Source organism: Megalobrama amblycephala, linkage group LG14, assembly GCF_018812025.1.
Source record: "Megalobrama amblycephala isolate DHTTF-2021 linkage group LG14, ASM1881202v1, whole genome shotgun sequence".
In the NCBI taxonomy this organism is placed as follows: domain Eukaryota; kingdom Metazoa; phylum Chordata; class Actinopteri; order Cypriniformes; family Xenocyprididae; genus Megalobrama; species Megalobrama amblycephala.
This window is the reverse complement of record NC_063057.1, coordinates 11,759,572-11,784,143: the sequence shown is the minus strand read 5'-3', so window position 1 is coordinate 11,784,143 and position 24,572 is coordinate 11,759,572. Positions and strand designations below refer to the sequence as shown.

Here is a 24,572-nt window from a genome sequence, read left to right as displayed (position 1 = left end):
AAATTACGAGAAAAAAGTCGTTAAATTATGTGAAATGTCGTTAAATTTCGAGAAAAAAGTCGAGATAAAATGTTGAGAATAAACTCATTAAATTATGAGAATAAAGTCATTAAATTACGAGAACAAATTCGTTAAATTACAAGAACAAATTCGTTAAATTATGTGAAATGTTAAATTTCAAGAAAAAAGTCGTTAAATTATGAGAACAAACTACTTTATTCTCAACATTTTATCTCGACTTTTTTCTCGAAATTTAGCGACATTTTTCTCATAATTTAACGAATTTGTTCTCGTAATTTAACAACTTTTTCTCATAATTTAACGAGTTTATTCTCAACATTTTATCTAGACTTTTTTCTTGAAATTTAACAAGTTTTTTCGCGAAATTTAACAACTTTAATCTCGAGATGGTTTTATTTTTTTTATTATTTCTTGGCCCTAATTCTCTTCCGTACAGAACAGCTACATCTTTTGGTAATAGACATTATGTTACAAGATCAAGCCTAACTCTCAAAACAAAATGAAAGAAAAAAAACTACATAAGGCTTATTGCTCCTTATTCTTCTCTTGTCCGTCTCACTAAGGGAGAGTTTGACCTTCTCAACCTCCTTTATGTTTGATTGCAGGGACAAATGTGAATCCAACCATCCTAAAAGGCTCTAAGTGTGGGGCATGAAACCTCACATGCTCCTTTATTTATAAGTTACAGCACCTACAGGAAACAACACCATGACTTAAAGATCTTACAAAATATCCAAAATATTTTAATGAACGCCATCTGTTGCCTATGAGATTAATGATATTGACTGTAAACATTCAGCCACTGCCATCCATAATCTTTTGGAATTCTCCAGTTCTTAATTTGTGCACATCAAACACTGACAATCCATCTTCCTTCACAATTAGAGAACAACTGTTAAATTAATTTATTTCTCCCAGGGAAAAAGTATGCTGAAGTTTTGTTTTTGGTTTTATTAATGCTGTTTCTATGAAAGCTTGTTTCCACCACTGAATAAAAATAAAAAAGGTAATTGCAACTTTTTATCTCACAGTTCTGACTTTGCATTTTGCAATTCTTGAAATTCTTATAAAGTCAGAATTGTATGATATAAACTTGCAATTGCGTTATAAAGTCATAATTGTGAGATATAAACATTATAACTATTAAATTATAATTATATATTCTAAATTCTGAGAAAAGAAGTCAAAATTGCGAGTTTATATCTCGCAATTGTTTATAACTCGCAATTCTGACTTTATTTCTCATAACTGTGAGTTTGTATCTCGCAAATCTGAGAAAAGAAGTCAGAATTGTGAGATTAAAAAGTCGTAATTACCTTTTTTATTTTTTATTTAGTGGCGGAAACAAGCTTCCATAGTTAATGGATTACAAAAATGACAAATGATCACAAATAATGAATTAAAACATAATATTTGCTGAGAAAAGTCAAATGAAGATAATGATAAAGATGTGACATTGACCGATGACAACTTTGATTAGACATCACAAAAAGTTGTTTTTCACTTGCTTCTCGCATCTTTCACCATGAATGTTGCATTTTCAACAGTTAAAGTTCCTTTCACCTGGCTGTTAATAATAAAGTGTTTAATAATCACTTAGATTTTAATGCAGCTGTGCAAATAAGCATTAAATGCAGAACATAGTTGTTATGAATTTCATCATATGGTAGTTTCCTGGAAGTGCTAACATGGCCTAAATGACTTTTGTTGTTGCAACGGCATATACTTTCTGTTATGAGTTTAAGATGTGTATTAAATGTTTTCTGTTTTAAGCTTTAAAAGACTCTCATCAGCTCTGACTAAATGAATGTTGAGTTGATGCTGAGTGTATACAATGCCATTATAATAAATCTCAGCAATGGTTTGTTGATCCCTTACAGATCTGAGCTCCAAATCACATACTTCTGTAACATTACACATGCTATTTTTATTCACTCTCTGAACAAAGTACATGTGTATGCAAAAATTCTCTACAGAAAACAGGCCGAAATGAGAAACATGTGGGCCTCGTGTTGAAAAATCGGATTTTCACTCGAGTTGAATCTTTTCTGTCTTCGACGTGGAGATGGGAGCCAAACGGCCTGCGTTGCATGCAGGCAACGCTGCAGCCTGGACTCATATAGACTCAATTTCCTGTTTTGTTAGAGCGCCGCTACACTGCTCCATTCACTGGGCTGCTCGCCCTGGTGATAAAGCTCCATTAGATCAGTTCTGCGACGATCCGCCGGGATTCTCCTGGTCTGAGTCATAGGATTCCTATATTCCCTCTAGAGCTTCCTGTGTCTGAGTGGAATTTCGTAGCTTTGTAGTTGGGGCCAAGCATCTCCTCCCTAAGAGGGAGGAGAGAGAGAGGGGTCCCTATAGAGGACGATTAAGGGGTGTTCGAGGGGTTGTGGAGGGAAAGTATAGAACGAGCGGGTGGACGATCGACTGACTCCTGTTTCTCGACACCCGTAGTATCACAGCAGTGAGCCAACTCCTGCTTCCTCAGGCCTGACCCGATTATCAAAGGTTAAATCAGATAGTTACCAAGATATGTTTGGAATAATTGGGGTTGCAAGCTAGAATAAAGGGCATGAATGAAGCCAAATCTCCCACAGTGGCCCTCGAACAATTCTTTCCATGTACTTGCAGGTCCTTAAGTCTTAAATTAACTTCTTGAAGGTCTTCAATAGCATTAAAGGGATCGTTCACCCAAAAATGAAAATTATCCCATGATTTACTCACCCTCAAGCCATCCTAGGTGTATATGACTATCTTCTTTCAGACGAACACAATCAGAGATATATTTAAAAAATATCCTGGTTTTTCCAAGCTTTATAATGGTAGTGAATGGGGGGCACGATTTTAGAGCCCCCAAAAATGCATCCATCATAAAAATAATCCAACCCCCGGATCCAGGGGGTTAATAAAGGCCTTCTGAAGGCCTTTTTTTACAAAAATCCATTGCTTCGTTTCAGAAGATTAGCCCCCTGGATCCGTATGGATTATTTTTTATGATGGATGGATGCATTTTTTGGGCTTCAAAATCATGCCCCCCATTCACTACCATTATAAAGCTTGGTAGAGTTTTGGGAGGTGTTCCTTTGAAATGAGCTGTGAAGGAGGGGGGTTGTTCTTACGCATGCGCTCATTTCAAAAACTCAGTAACAGTCTTTGGTTTCTCAGTCGACGAAAAGATCCTCTTTAGCACCTTTAAATGACCAAAAAATACAGTAAAAACAGTAATATTGTGAAATATTACAAAATAAATGTTTCTATTTTAATATAACTAAAAATGTTATTCCTGTGATGCAATGCCGAAATTTCAGCATCATTATTCCAGTCCTCATGATCCTTCAGAAATCATTCTAATATGTTGCATTTGGTGCATTTCTTATTAGTTGTGCTGCTTAATATATTTGTGTGGATGCACTGTTTTTCAGGATTCTTGGATAAACAGAAGTGCAAAAGAACTTTTGATCAATTTAATGTGTCCTTTCTTATTAAAAGTGTTAATTTCTTTTAAAAAAAATCTTACTGACCCCAGACTTTTGATTGGTAGTGTAATTCAAGTAGTCACAGTACATAATGTGCATTTATGTTAGGATGGTTGTTTAAACCTTAAAAACAGTCAATATTTTAATTCTGATGTTGCAGAAATTGCACACTTCATCTCTAATGTTTTGACTAATAACTGGATATGGTATACTCCACAGTGCCAGTAGTCTTTTACTGCTCATTCGTTTTGCTTTGCAGTGTTTAACTTTAAAGTTTTTTTCCCTCTACCAGTAATCAGGAGGTAGTACTTTAAAGCTTGTAGGGGTTTTTGTCAAAAACCTAAACAAATATATGCCGGCAGAGGCTGTGTAGTAGTAAGCTCCCAAGGTTCCTCTCCTCCAGACGTTCCACCTTCCCAGAGAGCCATGAGCAGGACCACCCATGAGCCAGAGCAGCCATTCTTTCCATTTGTACCCCTGTTACTGGGTAGAAATTTTCCAGATGAAAAAGAAATGGGATTGTGAGAGAGCCGTAACTCTGCCGATAACGCTGACCATTTTCAGTGAGGTTTGTTTCACTTCCTGATCTTATGAAATGCCGTCCAACCATGCAGTAGGGTAGATGGACGATCCTTGGTTTTGCCAGAAACCAGACACCCAAGAATCATGGTGGTAAATTTTGCATCGGCAAACCCCAAACATATTTTGCCGTCATTCAGTGGAAGTTTCTTTCCGAACAAAAGGACCAGGCTTTTCCTACATTGTCCGTTGTTCTTTTCAAAATAATCCAACAAACTCGCTACTGCTTTACACCGGAACAAAATCAAGCATTTGCAATTTGTCTTACTAAGAGGGTTGTTCACCCAAAAATGAAGATTCTGTCATTTTTTACTCTCCCTTATGTTGTTCCAGACTTGTGTGAATTTCTTTCTTCTGCTGAACACAAAAGATATTTTGAAGAATATTGGTAACCAAATAGTTAATGGGCCATACTATAGTATGTAGAAAAAATATACATACTATGGAAGTCAACTGTTTTGGTTACCAACATTCTTCAGAATATCTTCTTTTGTGTTCAGCAGAAGAAAGAAATTCATACAGGTTTGGAACAACTTGAGGGTGAGTAAATGATGACAGCATTTCATTTTTTTGGCTGAACTATCCCTTTAAGGTTACTGGTTATAGTGCATTGTTGCAAAAGTAGCAAAACACAAGGAGAAATGAGGACTTCACCCAGAATGAGTTTCAACATCAAGGCAGGCCAGAAAAAGGACAAAACACTAAACTTGCACAGCACGAGATGGAAGCACACCAGAATTGAAGTTTTATAGTCTTGTGGATCACATGAAGATTTACTTAACCCTCATTGTTGTTCTGCGTTTGCAGGATGGCCGTCCTTTTTCGATTTGGTCAATAAGGACTCTATAACATTAACGGATGACTTTTCCTATGGGATACACAGAGTGGAGACAACCTGCAGTCAGGTACAAAAGCAGATTTAGAGGTTTTTTTTTTTTTTACACAATTATGAAAGCACTATGTTGATTCCCTCTCCTCCTCTTTGTAGTGTGGTGCTCACCTGGGCCACCTCTTTGATGATGGACCTCGACCAACAAAGAAACGCTACTGCATAAACTCCGCCTCCCTCAATTTCCAGTCGAAAAACAGTGCCTCTAAGGAGGCGGAAGCATCTGGAGAAGCAGGTCAATCACCATCTTCTACTAAGAATGAAGAACTTTAATAGGACTTGAAATAGACCAAACAGATGTCATGCTACTCCAAAGTCACTCCTGTATTATCAATTCCAAATCAAGTGAGCCGTGCAATCAGACAATATATGCTTAGCAACATTCGTCTGAACGATCGGTCTTTCAAAATCACAATATGCAATAATATCAATGTCCAGATAACCGATTAGAATGTCCTTATGTTTGCGCCTCAACTTCTTGACTTTAATTATTGAGTCATCTGAAGAGCTCGCGTCGCTTCCAAGAACATACATTGGGTACAAAGTTCTGAGACCACATTGGAAACCTGAGATTTTTAGTTCTTTGTTTTTTTTATATATATATTTTAATTTAAATCAAAACAATTTAGGATTCTACATTATTCCTTGGTCACTTGTCAAGTAAATTTGTGACATCAGTCATGCGACTCTTTGTACAAATGATTAGATATTCTTCCATTGAAACTCAAGATGCTCTTTGGATCATTCTGGAGAACATGATGATCAGGTTATAAACAAACTTGTGGAGTTCATACAGCTTGAATGCTGCTGCCATTAAAGCAAAAAGAGGGACAACCCAAATACAAAGGTTTTCTCATAATCATGTTGATTTTTCGATTCAGATTTTAACTTAAATTGTTTATTCTGATAACATAATTTGTAATGGAAAAATGCATTTTCACTAGTGGTCTCTGACTTTTTGGACCCCATTGTATATTGAAAGTCCAATGATTGGATACGAATTATATATGTATACTTTCTCAGAGTGCTGTGTTGTTTTTGAAGTGACATGTGATACAGGGAGGTCAAGAAGTTTGAGGAAAATGCTATGCAAGTGCTCCTGTGAGCAGTAAAATAAGCACCGAGTGGAGAACAAAGCATTCTTTGAAATAAAATGGAACAGATGACAAATGTTTAGTCTGAACACAAATGTAGCCTGACTTTTAAGGGTGTATTTTTGGTCTCCCTGCTTGCAGTGCCTATTTTTGTCCTGAGTTTTTTTTTTTTTTTTTCTGAGATATTGATTTACTTTGATTGACAGAATTTAATTCATATTGACCAGTGTGAATAAAAGGATATTAAGAATAAAATGTTGTTGTGAATTTTATTTACATGTGTAAGGAACACATATTTTGAAGAACACGTTTCTCAGTCAAAGCAATCACATGACTTCAGAAGATGTGAATATAGCACACTAGGCTTGTTTTTGTCCTTGAAGCTTGACAGCTCCTGCTCAATGTATGTTTTGGTTGTATGGAAAAGAGCTGCTCAGAAAATCTACGCAATTGTTCCAGAGGGTTACTGACATGAAGGGTGAGTAAATGTTAATGTATGAATTAAAGGGTTAGTTCACCCAAAAATGAAATTTCTGTCATTTATTACTCACCCTCATGTTGTTCCAAACCCGTAAGACCTTCATTCATCTTTGGAACACAAATTAAGTTATTTTTTAGATGAAATCCGAGGGTTTCTGAAGCACACATAGGCAGCAACGTCATTGCACCATTTAAGGTCCAAAAAGTAAACACATTGTTAAAATAGTAAGCATGACTACAGTGGTTCAACCTTAATGTTATGAAGCGACGAGAATACTTTTTGTGTGCAAAAACAAAACAAAATTGATGACTTTATCTGAACTGTTGTCATACACAGTTGATGTAGTGAACGCAATTCATCGCTTCCATGTGTCATCATCACACACATGCATCGTGCTGCTCACCTGTACAGCGTTGGGCCAATACTGAGCCGGCATCCGAACATAAACATGGAAGCAATGAACTGCGTTCACTACATCAACTGCATATGACAACAGTTCAAATTGATAAAGTAATTTTTTTTTTTTTTTTTGCGCACAAAAAGTATTCTCATCGCTTCATAACATTAAGTTTGAACCACTGTAGTCACGTTGACTATTTTAACGATGTCTTTAATACCTTTCTGGACCTCAAAACATGCATTGATGTTGCTGCCTATGTGTGGTTCAAAAACCCTCAGACTTCATCAAAAATATCTTAATTTGTGTTCCTGAAGATGAACGAAGGTCTTAAAGCGGAACTCAGTAAGATTTGCGAAGCTCCCCCTACAGGTTCCTTCAGTGAATCACACTGTCATAAATACTACAATGACTACAACGCTCACCAGCGCAGTAGTTTTGCAAATACAGTACAAGAAAGAGGGGGTGGGTAATTTGCAAATACAGTACACTCGATGGAGGTGGGTCATTTTCGAAATTGTCTTATAAAGTCATAATATATACATTGTTTTTGATTTACCGTAAAGCATTTTGTCACTCTCGCGTGAACGTGAACATGAAGCGAGATTGTGTCGGGTCGATGCAGCTCAACTTGCAAGTGCTGTATTCTCGCCTCAAGTGCTCACCTCAAACACACCACTACAAGTCAATTAACCATCGTAAGGACTTAGAAAACTATTTATAAAGGTAAAAAAAGTTACTTAGTTCTGCTTTAAGGGTTTGGGACGACATGAGAGTGAGTACTTAATGACAAAAATTTAATTTTTGGGTGAACTAATCCTTGAATAGAGATTGTCAAATTTGCTCTGACCTATTTTACATTTGCATATGTAGTAAAATGACTGTTCTACCAACTTTTCACTTATCTTAACCCCAACTTTGTTGCAGCAGATCACCACATTGGAGGAAATCCAGACATCCTTTATGTCCTCTTTGGGTTGACTAGGCGGTGGTGTGTTTGGTGAGATGCTGGATTTCCTCCAAGCCTGAAGAGGTGACGTCAACCTCGCCATCCTCCTTGGAGTGCTGTTGTTTAGAGAACAGAGTGGTTGGCCTTACTCTTAGAGTGTGGGAAAAATCGTCCAACGGGCCTGTCGCTGAGAGCGTTTATGTTACCGATGCAATAAAGAATATTTACAAGTCAGGTGTGTTTAGACTGAGGGACGCTGGTAGGGGGGCTTTCGGCAGAGGATGGAGGTTTTGGGGGGCCTGGCAGCTGGAGTGTTTCAAACCAGCTTTCAACCTCATATCGTCTCCCACCCGGAAGTCAAACAATTTTGTCATTTATAGAGCAAAAATGAACAAGCGAGACACTCTCGGTAGGTAGCGTGACTACTCAAACTGTTACAAGCCTTCTTTTTTTTGAAGCTGGAATTCCAAAACATCCCGTTGAAATGAGTCGTGTCTTGTCTCTGGCCCAGACATTAACACTTTAATCACAGAATGTAGGTAAACCTCGTCCTTAAATCTGTTTTCACATTCAGACTGTCCGCCTCACTTCCTGCCACCGAAGTGTCACCCCGAGCAAGTCATACTATATCTTGTCCCACTGGCCCCATTTGTCTGCTCTATGAAAGCATTAAACCAAACATAAGATCCCCTGGCAGCAGCCGTACAACCCAAACACAATGTCCATGGTCCAAAAAATCATCCAACACATAAACACCTCCCTCGAACCCTGAAACAAATACTATACTCTCCATAGACTGAACACACTGGTTTCTTTGGGTATGTATGTGAGCAAGTCTCCTTCTTTCCTGCTTCATGGCCTGCCATTAACTGCAGCTCTATGCTGACTTTGAGGGATTACAGGGGCTTTGCACAGACCTGCCTCTGTGTTCACCCGAAAATGCTTGCTTGTTTAAGACCGCAGCTTTGTTGCAGGCGCAGGAAACCTTGAATTGAACAGGGTTAATGAATTATTAGTGTTCGTTTTCTCCAAACTTCCTTCCTTCAATCTGTGGAGGGCTTAAAAATTAATTTGATAATAAATCAGACCCCTTTACCAATCATTCATTCAGGCTCTTTAACCTGCGTTGTCACTTCCATATTCAAAGATTATGGAACGTTTGCACAAACCAAACTGAAATTAGGTGCTAGGAAAGCAGTGGAAGTGGTTTCTGTTTAGATTTCCAAGCACCGGTGCAGTCTCCTGGTCTGTGTAAAGAAGCTCTATATCCACACAAATCCAACATTGACCAAGTTCCATCTCATATATGATGCACTTTTCCATGCAATTATGGGGACTGACGCTTTCACACTTCAAAAGTACCATAAACGTATTATAAACATCCATATTTCAAGTCCATATGCTTTTTGAACATTGAAAAATCTTTTCTCCCAATTAATTGCAACCTGGACAATCTTCAGAATTTCTCTATTACATATGGGTTTGGAATAATATGATGGTGAGTAAATGATGACTTCATTTTTGATTGAATTATCTCTTTAGGTCTAGCATCAATTCAATGCATATGTTTACTCTTTGAAATTTCTGTACCTTTTCCATAGACACACCTCAAGGACCAGGAGTGAAACAGGATAAGTCTTTGGAGGCCCTTTCCAACTTATCATGAAAACCCTTCATGATTATCCTAAAAGAATTGCTTCATCCCAAGCTCTAACAGACTTATTAAAGTCAACATCACCTTTCCCCTACATTCGCTCCAAATGATGCAATTAATAGAGATTGTCAATTTTAAAAATCACTTTTTGGCTATTTTTGCATATGTAGCAAAATTACTATTTTAACAACTTTTTGCTCATCTTAACCCCAACTTTGTTGCAGCAGTCAGAGCTGATAGCCTAGTGTTGTGCGCCAACATATGGTGCAAATGCATTCATGGCAACCCGAGTTCGATTCCCATCTTGAGGTCCTTTGCCGATCCCAATGCTTTCCTGTCTGCTCTCTACTGTTCTCTCTGAATAAAGGCACAAAAAGCCCATAAAATACAACATAAAAACAACTTTGTTGCAGCAGATCGCCACATTGGAGGAAATCCAGACACCCTTTATGTCCTCTTTGGGTTGACAAGGTGGTTATGTGCTTGGTGAGATGCTGGAAGTCATGAATAAATGATGACAACGTTTTCATTTTTGGTTGACCTACCTCTTTAGGTCTAGTATCAGTTCAGTACATATGTTTACTCTTTGAAAATCCTATACCTTTTCCACAGTTAGACGCACCTCAACGACCAGGAGTGAAACAGGATAAGTCTTTGGAGGCCCTTTCCAACTTATCATAAAGTCCTGCAACCCTTTCATGATTATCCTAAAAGAATTGCTTCATCCCAAGCTCTAAACGACATGTTAAAGTCAGAATCACCTTTCCCCTGCATTCGGGATGCTTCACATGTCATAATCTGGTCAATTGCAGAAGCCAAGAAGAAAGGGAGGACAAATCACTAAAGTGAGTGTAAAAAAAGAATTTGTGGAATAGTGTAGCTCTGCCAGCTCTATCAGGCATTTGTCTGATGGATGTGTTGTGACTCCTTTCCTGGAGAAAAGTCAATGATCTCATTTCAGCTCTGTTAACTACTGCCAAGTATTTACTTTTTTTTTTCAATGAGCAGTGTGGGGGCAGAGGGACAGAGTCTGCCTGTGGCCTCGCTCCAAATGATGCAATTTGACAGAAACCACATGAAGGGCCTAGGGTATGCAGAATGGCCAGGGTCTTGGAGCATGTAGGCAACATCTACCAGGCCTCACTTGTACCAATAACAAAAATAATCAGTAGGTCAGAAAAAACAAGACCTTTGCTCCAAGCCAAAAACACTCAATACTCATTTTGATACTAAACAAAATGAAACCACTGCTTTATCTCTTAAGGTAACCCAAGTTGTTTGAGAAAGTTGTGCAGGATGTCTTTCCCTCTACTGTCGTCTTGCACTACTTTTTTTGAACTGGAGTTGGGCGTCTACAAGTGAGACATCACAGCTTTGGAATGCCACCAGGCGATCACCACACCACCTCTCCGGCATGCCGAACATAAATAAACCCTAGGATTTAGCCGCTTTGTTATTCCTAGCATTACTATCAGGAAGTGTCCGGCAGTGATCTATGCTCTTCAAATAGTTCATTTGCAGCCTCGGTAAGACATTCTTTTCCCAGGGCGGGGAATTAAAAAGCAGCTCTGTGTTTTGAAGTTGGTCAAGGGGATGAGGCTCTCCATGACCCCTGTGTTTGGTTTAGGAGTACTTGCTGTTATTGGGGGCGTGTGTGTCCGTCTGCAGCTGGTGTATGGGAATGAAGAGTCGGCATCTCTCGAGCCGGGAAAACGTAATTTTTGTCCATGTTTGTTTTGAATCTGCCAGGTTGTTTTGACTGCCTAAGTTTGCATCTTGAGCACACATCCTGATGAACCCAGTGAATGTGTCCTATGCATGACCCCGCAGCTGTCCGAGGGCTGAGCGGATGCTTTGGGAAAGCTTTAATAGGTGATGAATGCAAAAGCGTAACTTTTGTGGACAAGCAGGATTGGGCTTGCTGTTGTAAAGTGAAAGCTTATGCATAGAGATGGAGCCAATTATAGAGTGTAGGAGAGCGAGGAAAGCAGGTTTAAAATGAATCTGATGTCTCCCTTTTTAGAGCTTTGGGATAGCAACCAGTTTATTTTACAGGTGAAGGAACAGAGCTGTGCCATATTGACAAAGTGAAATGTGGTGAAAGGTCATTCAATCTTTAAGTAGAGGATGTATGGAACATGTTAGCCATGTGATTAATTAATGGGTAGAGGTGTGTGTTTGTGAGAAAGGAAGTTCAGAATGGCATCCGAATGTTCTGGGATCAATTATGCCTTGGAGAAAGTGGAGTGAAATTGTGGCGACTGGGCCTCTTGTTTCGTTGCCGAGTTCTGCGGTTTATACTGTCGAGCGAAAATTAGCTTTTATAAGAGCGTATTCAAGAGCTGACACCATAAAACTGACAGAGGGCATTTGTGTCTTTGTAGTTTCAGCCTGTGCAGAACTTGCATCTGGAGGAAAAGACAAGATTAAGGTTCTTAGCTGGCCCCTTCTCTCCCATAACCCATGGGAGGAAAAGCAGTATCTCTGAGCCCAGAGTTAAATATAGAATGGTTACAAAGCACTCATGATTTGCATACCTGAGAATAAAATGGTCCTGTTCTGGAACAACTTAGCCAAACTGTGGAGGAAGCCATGGGAATTTCCCTCCACTCTGCAGCCCAGAAATGTGGAAAATCTTCTGGAGAATTGAGCTGCTCAGAACAACTGCTCTTTGAGTTAAACTCTGAATTGAAAATGTAAATCCATGCCTTCAACCAAACAACTTCATTCACCATTTCCCACAGAAAGAATCAGACTAGTTCCTTTATGAGGAAAAACAGTCAAGCAGAAAGACGAGACGTATTGATTTCCATGCACTAAGATGAAATTCTTTTAAAGGTGCAAGACTGAGTTGTGGCCTAATGGTTAGAGAGTCAGACTTGTAGCCTGAAGGTCATGGGTTCGAGTCTCAGGAAATGTAGGTGGGGGGAGTGAACGGACAGCACTCACTTCCACTCTCATTAAAGTGCCCTTGAGCAAGGCACCTAACCTCCAATCACTCCCTGGGCGCCGCAGCAAAAATGGCTGCCCACTGCTCCAGGTATGTGTTCAATACTCACTGCTGTGTGAGTGCACTTGGAAGGGTGCACAAATTCCGAGTATGGGACACCATACTTGGCTACACGTCACGTCACTTTTAGATGGTTTTGAATTCATATTCCAGTGTTTTGGTTTATATCCATGAATGAATATGACATTTTACCTAAATGTAAAGGATGTTATCAAAAGCAAAAAACTATGACTAAAATGGGAAACTGTGCAAAATTGAACACAGGTCCTGACACGCATACCACATGACATGCGGTTGCTAAGGCGCACCAAGTAAACACTTATCAGCTCACAAAAACATTTTTTCTTCATTCACGCTTTTTACTCACTCTCTTTTTTTCTTCCTCTCTAAAGCAAGTAAACTTGCCTCTGGCTCCCTGGGCGGCGGGGAGCATTGAGCGAACGCCAGATCTTTAGGATGTCACCGCTGCTCAGTTGCTTCCACTTAGCCTTCCAGACTTTCCCCTGGCTTCTTTTCAAAACAAATCTTGGAGCGGGCCCACAGAAAGTGCATTCTTTCAGGGTCCCTGCGAGCAGTGCTCACGTGCTCCGCTGCTGCCAGAGGTCGCCTAGAGAGACTCACTGAGACATCGTTTAGTTACACAATCCAAATCAGAAAGTCCAAATACTGTATATATAGATACATATTGTGCATATTAACATATATACATTTATATCCATTGCTTACTACGTAGCGAAACATTGGAATTGTGTTTTGTGAAGTATTTTATTTTTCTTCTTCTGATGCTAGTGAAAATGTCTCCAAATACCGATGACAAACTACTGACTGTTAATGTTTGTTCTATTGAAGTACAGCATACTGAGAGCTCAAATTAGAAATTCAATTGCAAAAGACTAAACCATTTTGTCACCTTCCGCCACTCAAACAAATGAGTTAAACTAACTTTGCTTTAATCTGCTGTTCTCCTGTTGGCCTTGGCAGGTGTTTAATAGCGATTAAGTGTTGTTGTACTTCCTATGTTTGGTTAGGCTAATGGTGAATGGGCTTTTGGCAAATTCTTCAGGTTGCCGATTTGAGTAGTGAGATTAGGCAGCTGTTAGCATTTGGTCTAATCAACAAAGCCCAAAACCTTTTCTCTCAACAAGATCAATATGTAAACATAAACCAGAAGAATCCCAATCTGTGCGCAAATTGTATGCCAAATTCTGTATCGATGCTTCTGTTTTTAGATGATATTAGTTTGGAATCAGTTCCTTCAAAATAAGCACTATTGACAATGGTGCTGTTGATATTGACATTCAGGTGAGACGTAATTGAGAATTCCCTATAGTGTGATTGACTTTTATCATTATTTCTCATGTTGCATATCTCAGGAGCCTTCTCAAATATTTCTCATTTAAGTATAACTTTGTTGCAAATTTTTCTCAGTATTTTTATTACTAATAAGCAATTAAGCAATCTAATCTAAATGTAATGGGTTTTTCAATTATGTCTCATTTGAGTATTAAAGGTGCCCTAGAATCAAAACTTGAATTTACCTTGGCATAGTTGAATAACAAGAGTTCAGTACATGGAAAAGACATACATTGAGTTTCAAACTCCATTGCTTCCTCCTTCTTATGTAAATCTCATTTGTTTAAAAGACGTCTGAAAAACAGGCGAATCTCAACATAACACCGACAGTCGGGATCATTAATATGTACGCCCCCAATATTTGTATATGCCAGCTCATGTTCAAGCCGTTAGACAAGCCAATATTAACGTCTGGATGTGCACAGCTGAATCATCAGACTAGGTAAGCAAGCAAGAACAATAGCGAAAAATGGCAGATGGAGCAATAATAACTGACATGATATCATGATAACATGATATTTTTAGTGATATTTAGCGCAAGATTTAAAGGGGCCGCAGCCTGAATCGGTGCATATTTAATGATGCCCCAAAATAGGCAGTTAAAAAATTCATTTAAAAAATCTATGGGGTATTTTGAGCTGAAACTTCACAGACACATTCAGGGGACACCTTAGACTTATATTACATCTTGTGAAAGAACATTCTAGGGCACCTTTAACGTTGTCTCAGCTGTTTCTTCTAAAATTCCTTAAAAATTAAACAATTTTGACCTAGTAAGTATACAACTGTACAATTGTGAATGGACTTGATGAAGGAGATAAATTGATGGAGATAAATAAGGAGATTTATCATAAGGAGATAAATGATGGACATATTTCAAGGTTTTTCTATTAATAAGCACAAATAGCAAGGTCTTTCCCTGAATTGGTCTCAAAAGGAATGCAAATAACAGAAACTTCAGGTATTGACAGTATTGACCTTTGCTGGCCCCTCCCTCATTACTTTTATATCATCTCACATTCCAAACATTCCTATTGGAACAGGACTCACCAATCACCCCACTCACACAGCCCTGAAACCAAACAAAGGTCACAGGGAGTGACCTTTACTCCAGGCGTCCAATCAAACTACAGGTGACGACGGAGGGCTTTCTGAAAGGTATGTAGCATTAGCTGAAGTTTGTGTCCTTATCTAAAATGTCTAAATACTCATTTACTTAAAAAGTAACTGATCAATAACTTGGGTCGATGACCCACAAAACCCTTGAATGAATCAATGTGTATTCAAAGGTTACAAGTTATCCAAATGCATTTTGCGTTTTTGATCTTTTAAAAAAATGCATTCTGTGTGAACAGGCCCTTAAAAATGAAGGTTTCAAAATGGGGTTTTGTAAAGATGTAATAGAACAATTTTTGGTTCCTCCAGGAATCTTATAAGATCCATTTTCCTCTTTTTTTACCATAACAAACCTTTTGTGGAATGAAAAGTTTCAATGAATGTTAAAGGTTCTTTGTGGAACCACCAATGCCAATAAAGAACCTTTATTTTTAAATTCTCAAATAATTGTCCCCTTCACTTCCACTGCAAGTGCTTCATTGTAACCTCGAAAACGAAGGACAAGCCAAATGATATTTTATAGTAATCAACATTTATACCAGAAGTGCTCTCAGTTCAGCATAACTGGTACTGAACCTGAATATTCGATTAAATAATTGGTTTTCAGTATGACTAATGAGTTCCAGGTTGGATCTCAATTAATGTAGGTTATAAAACTGCATGTATAATAATTATACAAAACCTTGTTTAAAATAGTTTTCAGCAACCAGTCGCATTCTGTTCAGTGTGATAGTAGTGAGGTTCCCAGTTGCAGCCGCACTTTTTTTTGGGGGGGGGGGATCAGGAATGTGCAATGGGCCATTCGCTCTCTTTTGAAGACTTCCTGTCTAGGAGGCCAACGTTCCATAAATTTGTCAATGAAAACGAGTTAATTGAAGAACAGAGCAGAATTCATCAGGGCTACACTGAGACTGTGTATGAATGTGTGTTATGCGCACGTGTTTGTATTTGTACATAGATACATAGGTGTGTGAGAAAGGGACATTATGCTTCTGAAAATATTTCCTCTGTTGGAAAAACATTTGCCTTCGAGGAAAAACTCACAAAGTTGTGGTTTTCTGCACCCTGTTAGACTGCATTCAGCCAATAGAAGAACATAGATTCTGTATTGACCAAAACTTGGTCTATTCATAAACTTTACATGTGCCTCCACTTGGCAAAACCCCCTATAGAACATAGTTGGGATTGCTGTCGCCATATGACGGAAGAGCGTGTGGAGAAAAGGAATGGAGAAAATGTGTGTATGTGTGTTTCAAAATATTACTGTATTTTAGATGTTTTTTTCTTGTTGTTTTTTTTAGATATTTACACACACAAAAAAGCTTGAGCTGATAATTTGAAAAATGAAAAGTGGTCTCAGACTTTTGAACCCCAAGGTTGAAAGTTTCCCATTTTCATGAGAAAAACATCTAAATGTAATAAAGTGTGCTGTAAATCTGAACATGTCTCAGAGACAAAGCAGTGACTGCTGTATGTCTCTCTTGGCAGTGAGGTGCACTGAGAGATAAAGCGTCGGGATAGATTTAGCAGGGCTGGAGGCTTTCAGTGGAATGTGCTCATTTGGCGTCCTCTGAACTTTAGTGAATGAGTGAATGGGGAGTGTTAGTTGTCATCTTCTCTCGTCTGTGCCGGCAGATGGAGCCTTTGGCCTGCCAGCTGTCGTCTGCAGCGCACACATTTAGAGCTGGCACTGAGGAAGCAGACTGCTCATTTGGTACCTTCAGATGGCAACCAGGTCTATGATACCTGGAGAAAGCTCAACTTACTTAGCATTCCTATTGCTTGAATAGAGCAGCACCCATTATAGTAGATGTTTTGGTGGAGACCGATTATATTTTTGAGAGCTCTGAAAAGCATTAAATAGATTGTTCATTTTCTGCTGCTTCACAAGGGAATGGCTAGTGAAAAGCTTGGATTTGTGCACATTCTTTAACTAGTCAGCTAATTAGTTAATCTATAGTTGTGAGAAAGCAAGTGAACAAGGGTTTCACGGTTCACCTCAGTCTGGGAGGTACATCCTTTGTGTTAGTTACACTTTGACCTTAACAAGGTGTGGAGGTAAAAGTCTGGCCGGCAGCAGAGGGGTCAAAGGTCAGTGGGTTTTTCTGCTCTTGGTTTCCTGAATGCCTCCATCACAGGAAGTGGACATGCTGAGATTTTCCTGCACTGGAAGTTCTTAAACACAAAGAACAAGATTGCTGAGCTTAATGTACACATACAAAAATGACATTGTCAGAGTTCATCAAAAACTATTGATGGTTTAGGAAAGGTAAAAAAAGTATTTAAAAATTATTTTATATTAATTGTTTTATAGGTTAAAATATGATTAAAGGGGCTGTAGATGAGTCTGTATGTGCTGTGCGCACAGTAACAAAATTAAACACAACAGAAACGACAGCGGTGAGAAAGCAGCAGATAAGAAAGCATCTGATGTGGATATGTTGGCACCAGCTCTGCAATTCACCGGCATCATGTCGACAGATGAGGTAATTAAAATTACATTATGATAGCTTGATTATAAAGTGTATTTGAGACTATATGGATGTCTATGTGAGACTATAGTTTGAATTAATCCATTTTCTTTGTATGACACATTGACTTTACAGTACAGAATAGCTCTTTCTGCATTATTGTATAAGTATTAATTTTATGTGCCACTAAACCGAAAAGGGTCTCTCGCGAGTATGCATAAACATCATATCCTTTTGATTTTTTTTTGATCTTCACATAAAAATCAGCCTACAGGCTTCAAAGGCAATCTAGGAAATCAGGAAAGGTCTCAGTTTTTAAGTTTTGTTACAAGCTGTTCACACATAGGCAATAAAAAAGCAATTAATACATTAAAATTCTTATATATAGCCCTTTTAATGTTAAAGTAGTAATATTTCAGCAGGTAGTTGATTATGTGCAATGTAAATATATGCCTTTTCAAATACTGAGAACAGTATTTTGTTTTTGCATTTTACTATTTATTTTATATTTGTATTATTTTCTTATATATTCTTTACTAAACTAAATTATTCAAATTATTTTAAATAACTCAACTATCATCATTCAAAGCAATTTAAGATGTTTATAGTGATACTTCCCCTACATAAAATATTGTAAAGTCCCACTCTGACTCTTATCAGCAGACCAGAAAGACACACACTTCCCCTACGGCAGCTTTACTGAAGAACAGCAATCACTTTTGACCTTCCCCGGGTCGAAAGCCACAGAGCAATTGTTCTGGGCCATCAGACAACAGACCACTTTATGGCACTGAAGTAAATTAACATGGTTTTAAATTTGCGGATATATGATATAACCAACACTAATAGAGCAACTCATGTTGGTTAGTTAATCTTTGTTCATAAATATGAAGATCCATGCTTGATTTTCCTTAATTACAGAACAAGCATCATTAAGGTTTTTACTTGTGTAATTTAAGAATATCTGATATACCATCTAATTTGCTTTGAATGGGTCTATTTCTGGTTTGTTAAAGTGATCAGAAGGTTTATTTGTGCATCACTTTGGTTAATGTTCACATCCTTAGCAGATATTAGTTATCAGTGGGGAAGATGGACTAATGGATGGTTATCTGACTGATAGCAGATCAATTTTACCTGAGTCTCCTTCACCAGCTGGAGCGGCCCAGGTCAATCTATTGTGCTGTGTTTGTGCACAAACACAACTTCTCATGTAAATGGAGGTGGTCCGGGTCAGGCCCTCAGGGTCCTGGGAACAGTGGGAGTGTGTTATGGCTGATTCCACCTGTTGCCAATTGGTAATATATCAAGTCATTTTTTAAAGGGATAGTTTCTGTCATTATTTACTTGTTTAATCTTTTGAAGAGAACATTGGTCAGTATAAATTAATGTGAAAGAAAACGTCAAGCACGAAAACTGACAAAAAGAAAAGTGATCTGCATTACTTTTTAGAGCCATAGTTCATTATTCACTCAAAATCCCCCATTATCGAGTTCATATAAGTTCAATGTCCGATTTGCGAACAAATCATTAATTTGAATTGGATCTTTTCAATGAAGCTGTTTGATTCAGTTTACAAACCCATGTTATGTTTATGAAATGGAAATGAAGCTTGAAAGCTTCAGTTTTTTATTCATTGTAATTGCATAATTAAAGAGTGACCAGGACATTATTAAAAATTTCTCTTTTTGTGTTCCACAGATTAAAAAAAAGGTGAGGTTTGGAACAACATGAGGGTAAGTAAATGTTGACAGAATTGTTTCTGGGTGAACAATCCCATTAAGATAAATTATGGTTAATATTTTTAGTTAAAAGCAGGCCATTTATGACAAAATATTCACACTTGTGATTCCCATGGTAAACCTGTAACTTAACTGTAGCCTCTTGACACAGTGACACACAAGTGTTCTTCCTGGATCAGAACCTTCTGTTGACCCTGTGACGCCACATTGTACCTGCTTCCCAAACTAGAGCGTGAGTTCACAGAGGTCCATTTCCATATACACAGGCCACCCTTCCCTTTTCCATATGACTACATTAGGAATACGAGAGCCTGGAGACTATGAATAGACCAGCGGACCCTGCTGTTCACAGGGGACTCAGGTTCAGTGAGGTGGGAGTTTGTGTGAGCTTGCACACATTGCCTCCTGTCTCTCCAAGGTGGCCTGGGAGCTGGCCAGACGTCGATGTCACTTCAGAAGGGAGGGGTTGGGAGAGGCAACTCAAGCTGATAATTTGTCTTTATGGCCCCACATCACCTTTAACCCTTTGACAGGGTGGCTGACCCTAGATAGTCCATTTCTAAGTGACCAAAAAGGCAGTTTGGCTGTCTGGTTAGTGGATGATCATGTTGGCTTCCATATACTGTGTGTATATATATATATATATATATATATATATATATATATATATATAGATATATAGATATATATAGATATATAGATATATATATAGGGAGAGAGAGAGAGAATACATACATATTATTATTTTTTTTTTAAATGTGTGCAATACATATTAAAGTTAGTTAGTTATATATAAATAAATAATCACAGGTCTATACTATAAGGTTTGTCAATCTCATGCACATTTCTTTATATGTTATTTTGGCTAAATTGATTCTGCTTTCAGTTACTATATTTTAATAAAGTTTTATTCAAAATCAGCAAAGATATTGTGAAAATGGACTTGTGGAAAGCTCTGTTGAACACTGTAAACCCGTATGTGGCAAAACTAAAAAAAAAAAATGTAATGCAATCAGTTAAATAAGCAGAACTGGAAGATTTTTGTTTTGTATACATTTTAATTATTCTTAACTTGAAATGTTTGAGTACACTAATTCATACATTTAACTTGTAACATCAAACATTTTTATTAGTGTAAACTTAGCTTGCTATAACAAGCTAATTCAGCAAGCTAGAATAGGTCTGTTGGAAAAAAAGTTCCTGGGACAAATTGTTCCGGGTAATTTTGGTGGAAACGCGGCTAATCACTACTACATCTCCCATTTAACATTAATCTTCCATAAAAAAAACAAACAAACAAAAAACATTATATAACACTTAAATTTAGCATTTACTCTCCCTTTCGAGTGCCATGGGTATAGCATGCTGGGAAACAGAAATCCCAACCCAGTTTCAGTTAAACTTAAGATTGTCTAAATTAAAAGAAATAAGTTCATAAAACTCAAAACAATGAAACAGTTCAGTTTACTTCAAATATATCAGTTCTGTGAATAAGTACTAAATACTCATAAAAGTTCATTTGACTGAACTAATTAGTTTAATTTAAGTTTGTCCTACTCAAACCAATTATTTTGAGCGTTATGCTGCATTCACATGGGGCGTCAGCGGCAACGCTTGATGGAGGGTGTGTCTGAAGCTTGTGTTGACGCAACCGTTATAGTGATACCCAATCACATTACTTTCCGGTGTTGCACAAACGCAATTGATATTTCGCAAAGACCCGCCCCCTTTAGTTACTGTTGCTATGTCTGACAAACCATGCTGATCTCTCTCCACACATCATGATCTCACGCACTGAAAAATACATCATGAAACCGATCATCTCTTCCTACAAATTCATTTATAGCATCAAATAAACATGAATGAACATCATAAGGAAATTAAGGAATGTTGTTTTAATCACGGAAAGATGTCAGTACACACCTTTTTTAAGTTTATGTTAATCTGCTAACTCCCCTGACTGCTTTGTCGGACAAAATGGCGGATTGGGCGTTATGATTGGTTAAATCGCCTGTCAATCAAACTCCTGGCGAAGGGTCATTTGGCTAGCGACTGCTCTGGGGTGTTTGCATAAAGCGATCTGATTGGCTGACGCCTGTGTTTGAAAGTTGAGAAATCTTCAACTTCTACCACTTGCAACGCGAGTGAAGCAATGCGACGGAACCCACAATTCAGTTTGGCAACGCATGACGTCACCCATTCGAAGTAAATGAGAAGCGTTAACGCCGATGCCCCGTGTGAATGCAGCGTTAGGGTTTACAGTGAAATAAACACCTGACATCCATTTATAACAAAAAGTAAAACTTGCTCATCTCATTGCCAGAGACTTCTTCACAGAATTTGATAAGCTGCCCCATGAGCACTGAACATTTTCTGTTTCATTTTTTTTTTTTCATTACCGCTACTTATGCAGCTTTGAGACTGAAGTGAAGAGGAAAATGCTTTAACAGTTTGTGTCTGATGTGTGGCTGTAGGCCCCTGGCAGCCGGCTTTCATAAATGTATCGCATATGTGGGGGCCGCTTTGAGGCTGTCTGGGGATGAAACGGTTAAAATTGACATCGGGTGGCAAAGGGGCTGTGGTTGGTCTCAAATCTTTTTAGTGTGCCGCGGTGGACGAGTTCTCCCACAATTTGCCCAGAGCGCTCCCCTCCTCTGTCCGAGAGAGAGAGAGAGAGAGAGAAAAAGGAAATCTGTGTCCAACCCAAAGAATGTCTTTTGAAATGCACATGCTCCTTTTTTTTTTTTTTTTTTTTTTTAACACACTGCGAGCACTTTGTTTCCTTAACATTTCTACAGATTTGGCCTGCATTCTTGTGATTTACTACCACAATCATTACTTTTAATGGTGGAAAATACAAAATAAATTATTAAGCATTTTATTGATTTTCGTGATTTTTTTCTTAATTTGATCTTTTTAAACTTAAATGCATTACAGTTTTTTTTTTTATATAATAAATGCTTTGGCAATAGAAAGCTTTTTACCATTCTTGAATCTTGCAAAGGACAGAGTGAAGTGCATTTTGCACAATATGTATACATTCAAGTCATATGTCTCCATGTTCTGACAAAAGTTTCAAGTTGGCCGTAATCGATCTTGGTAGTACTTTGGGCAGTAATTTGTGGCTGGGGCTATTGATCGTATTCGTTTCATTCGCTGGCGGTCCTGACGCCGCTCTGTCTGCGGGGGAGTGGTCTGAAATTCCTCTTCTCCACCTTCTTTGGGGGTCTGAGAGCTGTTTTTTATGAATGAACTGAATACCAACTACAAATTAACCAGTCTCTTTCACAAGAAAAGCACTCCTTCTGTAGCCAGTTCTACAAACATGCTCGTTTTTGGTGTAATGCAGTGAGGAATAATATAAAAGTGCATTAGTGTAAAAATAAGCAGCCAGATGTTGACATATTACATAAAACACAGAATCATGTGGCAAGTATTACACAAAAGGTTCAAATAAGCAGGAATCTTCAGAAAAGTATAATATATAAACCTATAAAACTGCGTTAATATAAAAATGCGCACTGGGTTAATGACAAATAAGGATGTCTGAGATGATGAAACAGGATAAATCTAATTATAACTGTTTTTTTATTTTAAATAATAAATTATTTTTTATTCAATATTTAAAGAATGTTTTACTTTGGCAGACAGGGGTTAATATATCTAATATTAATAATTTTTAACAAAATTGCTGAACTGCTTATTTTTAAGGAACATTTCAGGCTTTTTCCCTTTCGCAGTTACACATCTTAAACATTTTTACGCTTATTAAAATACTAAAATAACTTTAATTTAAAAAAGTTATCAGAACTTAAGCTCCAGACAAAAAAAAAGGTCATCAACCCATAAAACATGCATTTTATATATTTCTTGATGCACTTTTTAATTTTCTTTCGGTCTTTCTCCCATCTTTGTTATCTTTTGTGCAGCTCTTGGAGTTCAAGTTCCTCCAGCTCTTGGTTATAAAGCCCATCTCTGACACAATTGTATTCAGTTGGAGAGGGTTTGGGAGGACTTTGCCATTCCCCCCCGTTTGTCGAGCAGGCTCGGTCAGATCGTGGGAAAGGCCCTCCACGTAAAGCAGTTTATTCTTTGTCACTGTTGTTCTTGTGTAATTGATCTCACTCCACGTCGATGGGCGGAAGACTTCAAAGACACGCGGCTGTTGGAGGTCGATCTGCTTGTGCTCGCGGCCTTGAGGGATAAAAAACAACTGCTTCCCTTTCTCTTACAACGCACACTTTTGATGAGTGTGTAAAGTTGCGTAAAGTAGCCTATATATGGTCATACTACCAAGCTATGCACGTGAGACGTGACGTGAACTTTGGGCATTTGGCGTGACCGCCAAATTATAGCCTACATATGCTATTTACAATAAATTACTTTTTAATCATAAAGGATTTAGCCTAATTCACAAACAAAAGTTTAATTGAATGGTTTTATAACGTTCGCAAGGACCTTTTCACATGTCCGGGTTTCTCGAAGCGGAAGTCGTCAATGAGAGAATACATTGATTAAATATATATTTTTGTGTCCCCAGTTTCTCAAATAACAAAAGAAATCTCAACAACAGTGTTTTCACAACTTCAAAAAGAGGAAAAAAAATAGAGAGAGATTAATAACGGCAGTCAGAAGAGAGAAATATGTCAACCTTACCGTTACCGTTACTCCCACAGCCGCTGTATCTCACAGACTGTGATGACGCGTTTTAACGGTCATCGATATCGTAAAAACTGCAAAGTTTTTTATATTTTCATTTTTTTTTAAAAACATATGTACATTTAAAACACTATACTTAGTATTATATTACCTTCGCATCAACTGACTGCCGTTATCACTGTCTATTTTTTTCTCTTTTTTATAGTTGTGCTATTTGAGCAAATTGAAACACAAAAAATATATTTAATGTATTCTCTCATGACGACTTCCGCTTCCGAGAAACCCGGAAATGATGAAAAGGTAATACAATACTAAGTACAATGTTATAAATGTACATACATTTAAAAAAAAATGAAAATGTAAAAAACTTCGCAAAATTTACGATGCTGATGACCGTTAAAACGCGTCATCACAGTCTGTGAAAAGGGTCCATAAACGCCGAAACTTACAGCGCGTCAAGTGAAGTCTGACTCCTGATAACTCGTCTCTTTTCTTTTTTTTGTGAATCAAAATCATACAATGCCACTATATGACTCATATGAACAGTTTTTTTTTTGGTTAATCAACAAAAACATACAGTAACAACGCGATCGACCAGTGTTGTCCGATTCCCAAGCTAAAGCCTCTTATGGCCATTTTCTGTATAATGAACCACCTTTGAATCACATATTGAAACGT

The 24,572-nt window shown here is 37.9% G+C and overlaps 1 protein-coding gene and 2 long non-coding RNA genes across 8 annotated transcripts in view; 1 reads left to right on the top strand and 2 right to left on the bottom strand.

Annotated features, from left to right (window-relative positions):
* msrb3 (methionine sulfoxide reductase B3) overlaps window positions 1–6,317 on the top strand; it is a 17,640-nt gene extending 11,323 nt beyond the window's left edge. For all 5 annotated transcript variants that reach the window (XM_048156395.1, XM_048156398.1, XM_048156399.1 and 2 more), the window contains 2 exons: window positions 4,887–4,984; window positions 5,068–6,317. In XM_048156395.1, the coding sequence (XP_048012352.1) occupies window positions 4,887–4,984; window positions 5,068–5,241 (272 nt within the window). In that variant the 3' untranslated portion in view covers window positions 5,242–6,317. The remainder of the gene's footprint in view (window positions 1–4,886; window positions 4,985–5,067) is intronic.
* The window catches only part of LOC125245683, a 26,270-nt gene extending 1,698 nt beyond the window's left edge, over window positions 1–24,572 (bottom strand). The window contains exons 1-3 of one of the 2 annotated variants that reach the window (XR_007179585.1): window positions 23,892–24,572; window positions 18,631–18,778; window positions 17,021–17,197 (exon numbers count right to left, since the gene is read on the bottom strand). This is a non-coding gene — a long non-coding RNA (uncharacterized LOC125245683). Of the gene's footprint in view, window positions 1–17,020; window positions 17,198–18,630; window positions 18,779–19,368; window positions 19,646–23,891 lie in introns of those variants that run through there. The other variant, XR_007179584.1, reaches the window with a different exon arrangement.
* LOC125245684 lies at window positions 7,669–14,055 on the bottom strand. Its single transcript, XR_007179586.1, has 3 exons — window positions 12,921–14,055; window positions 12,081–12,194; window positions 7,669–11,951 (listed from the first exon to the last, which is right to left on the bottom strand). It is a non-coding gene; the product is annotated as an uncharacterized LOC125245684 (long non-coding RNA).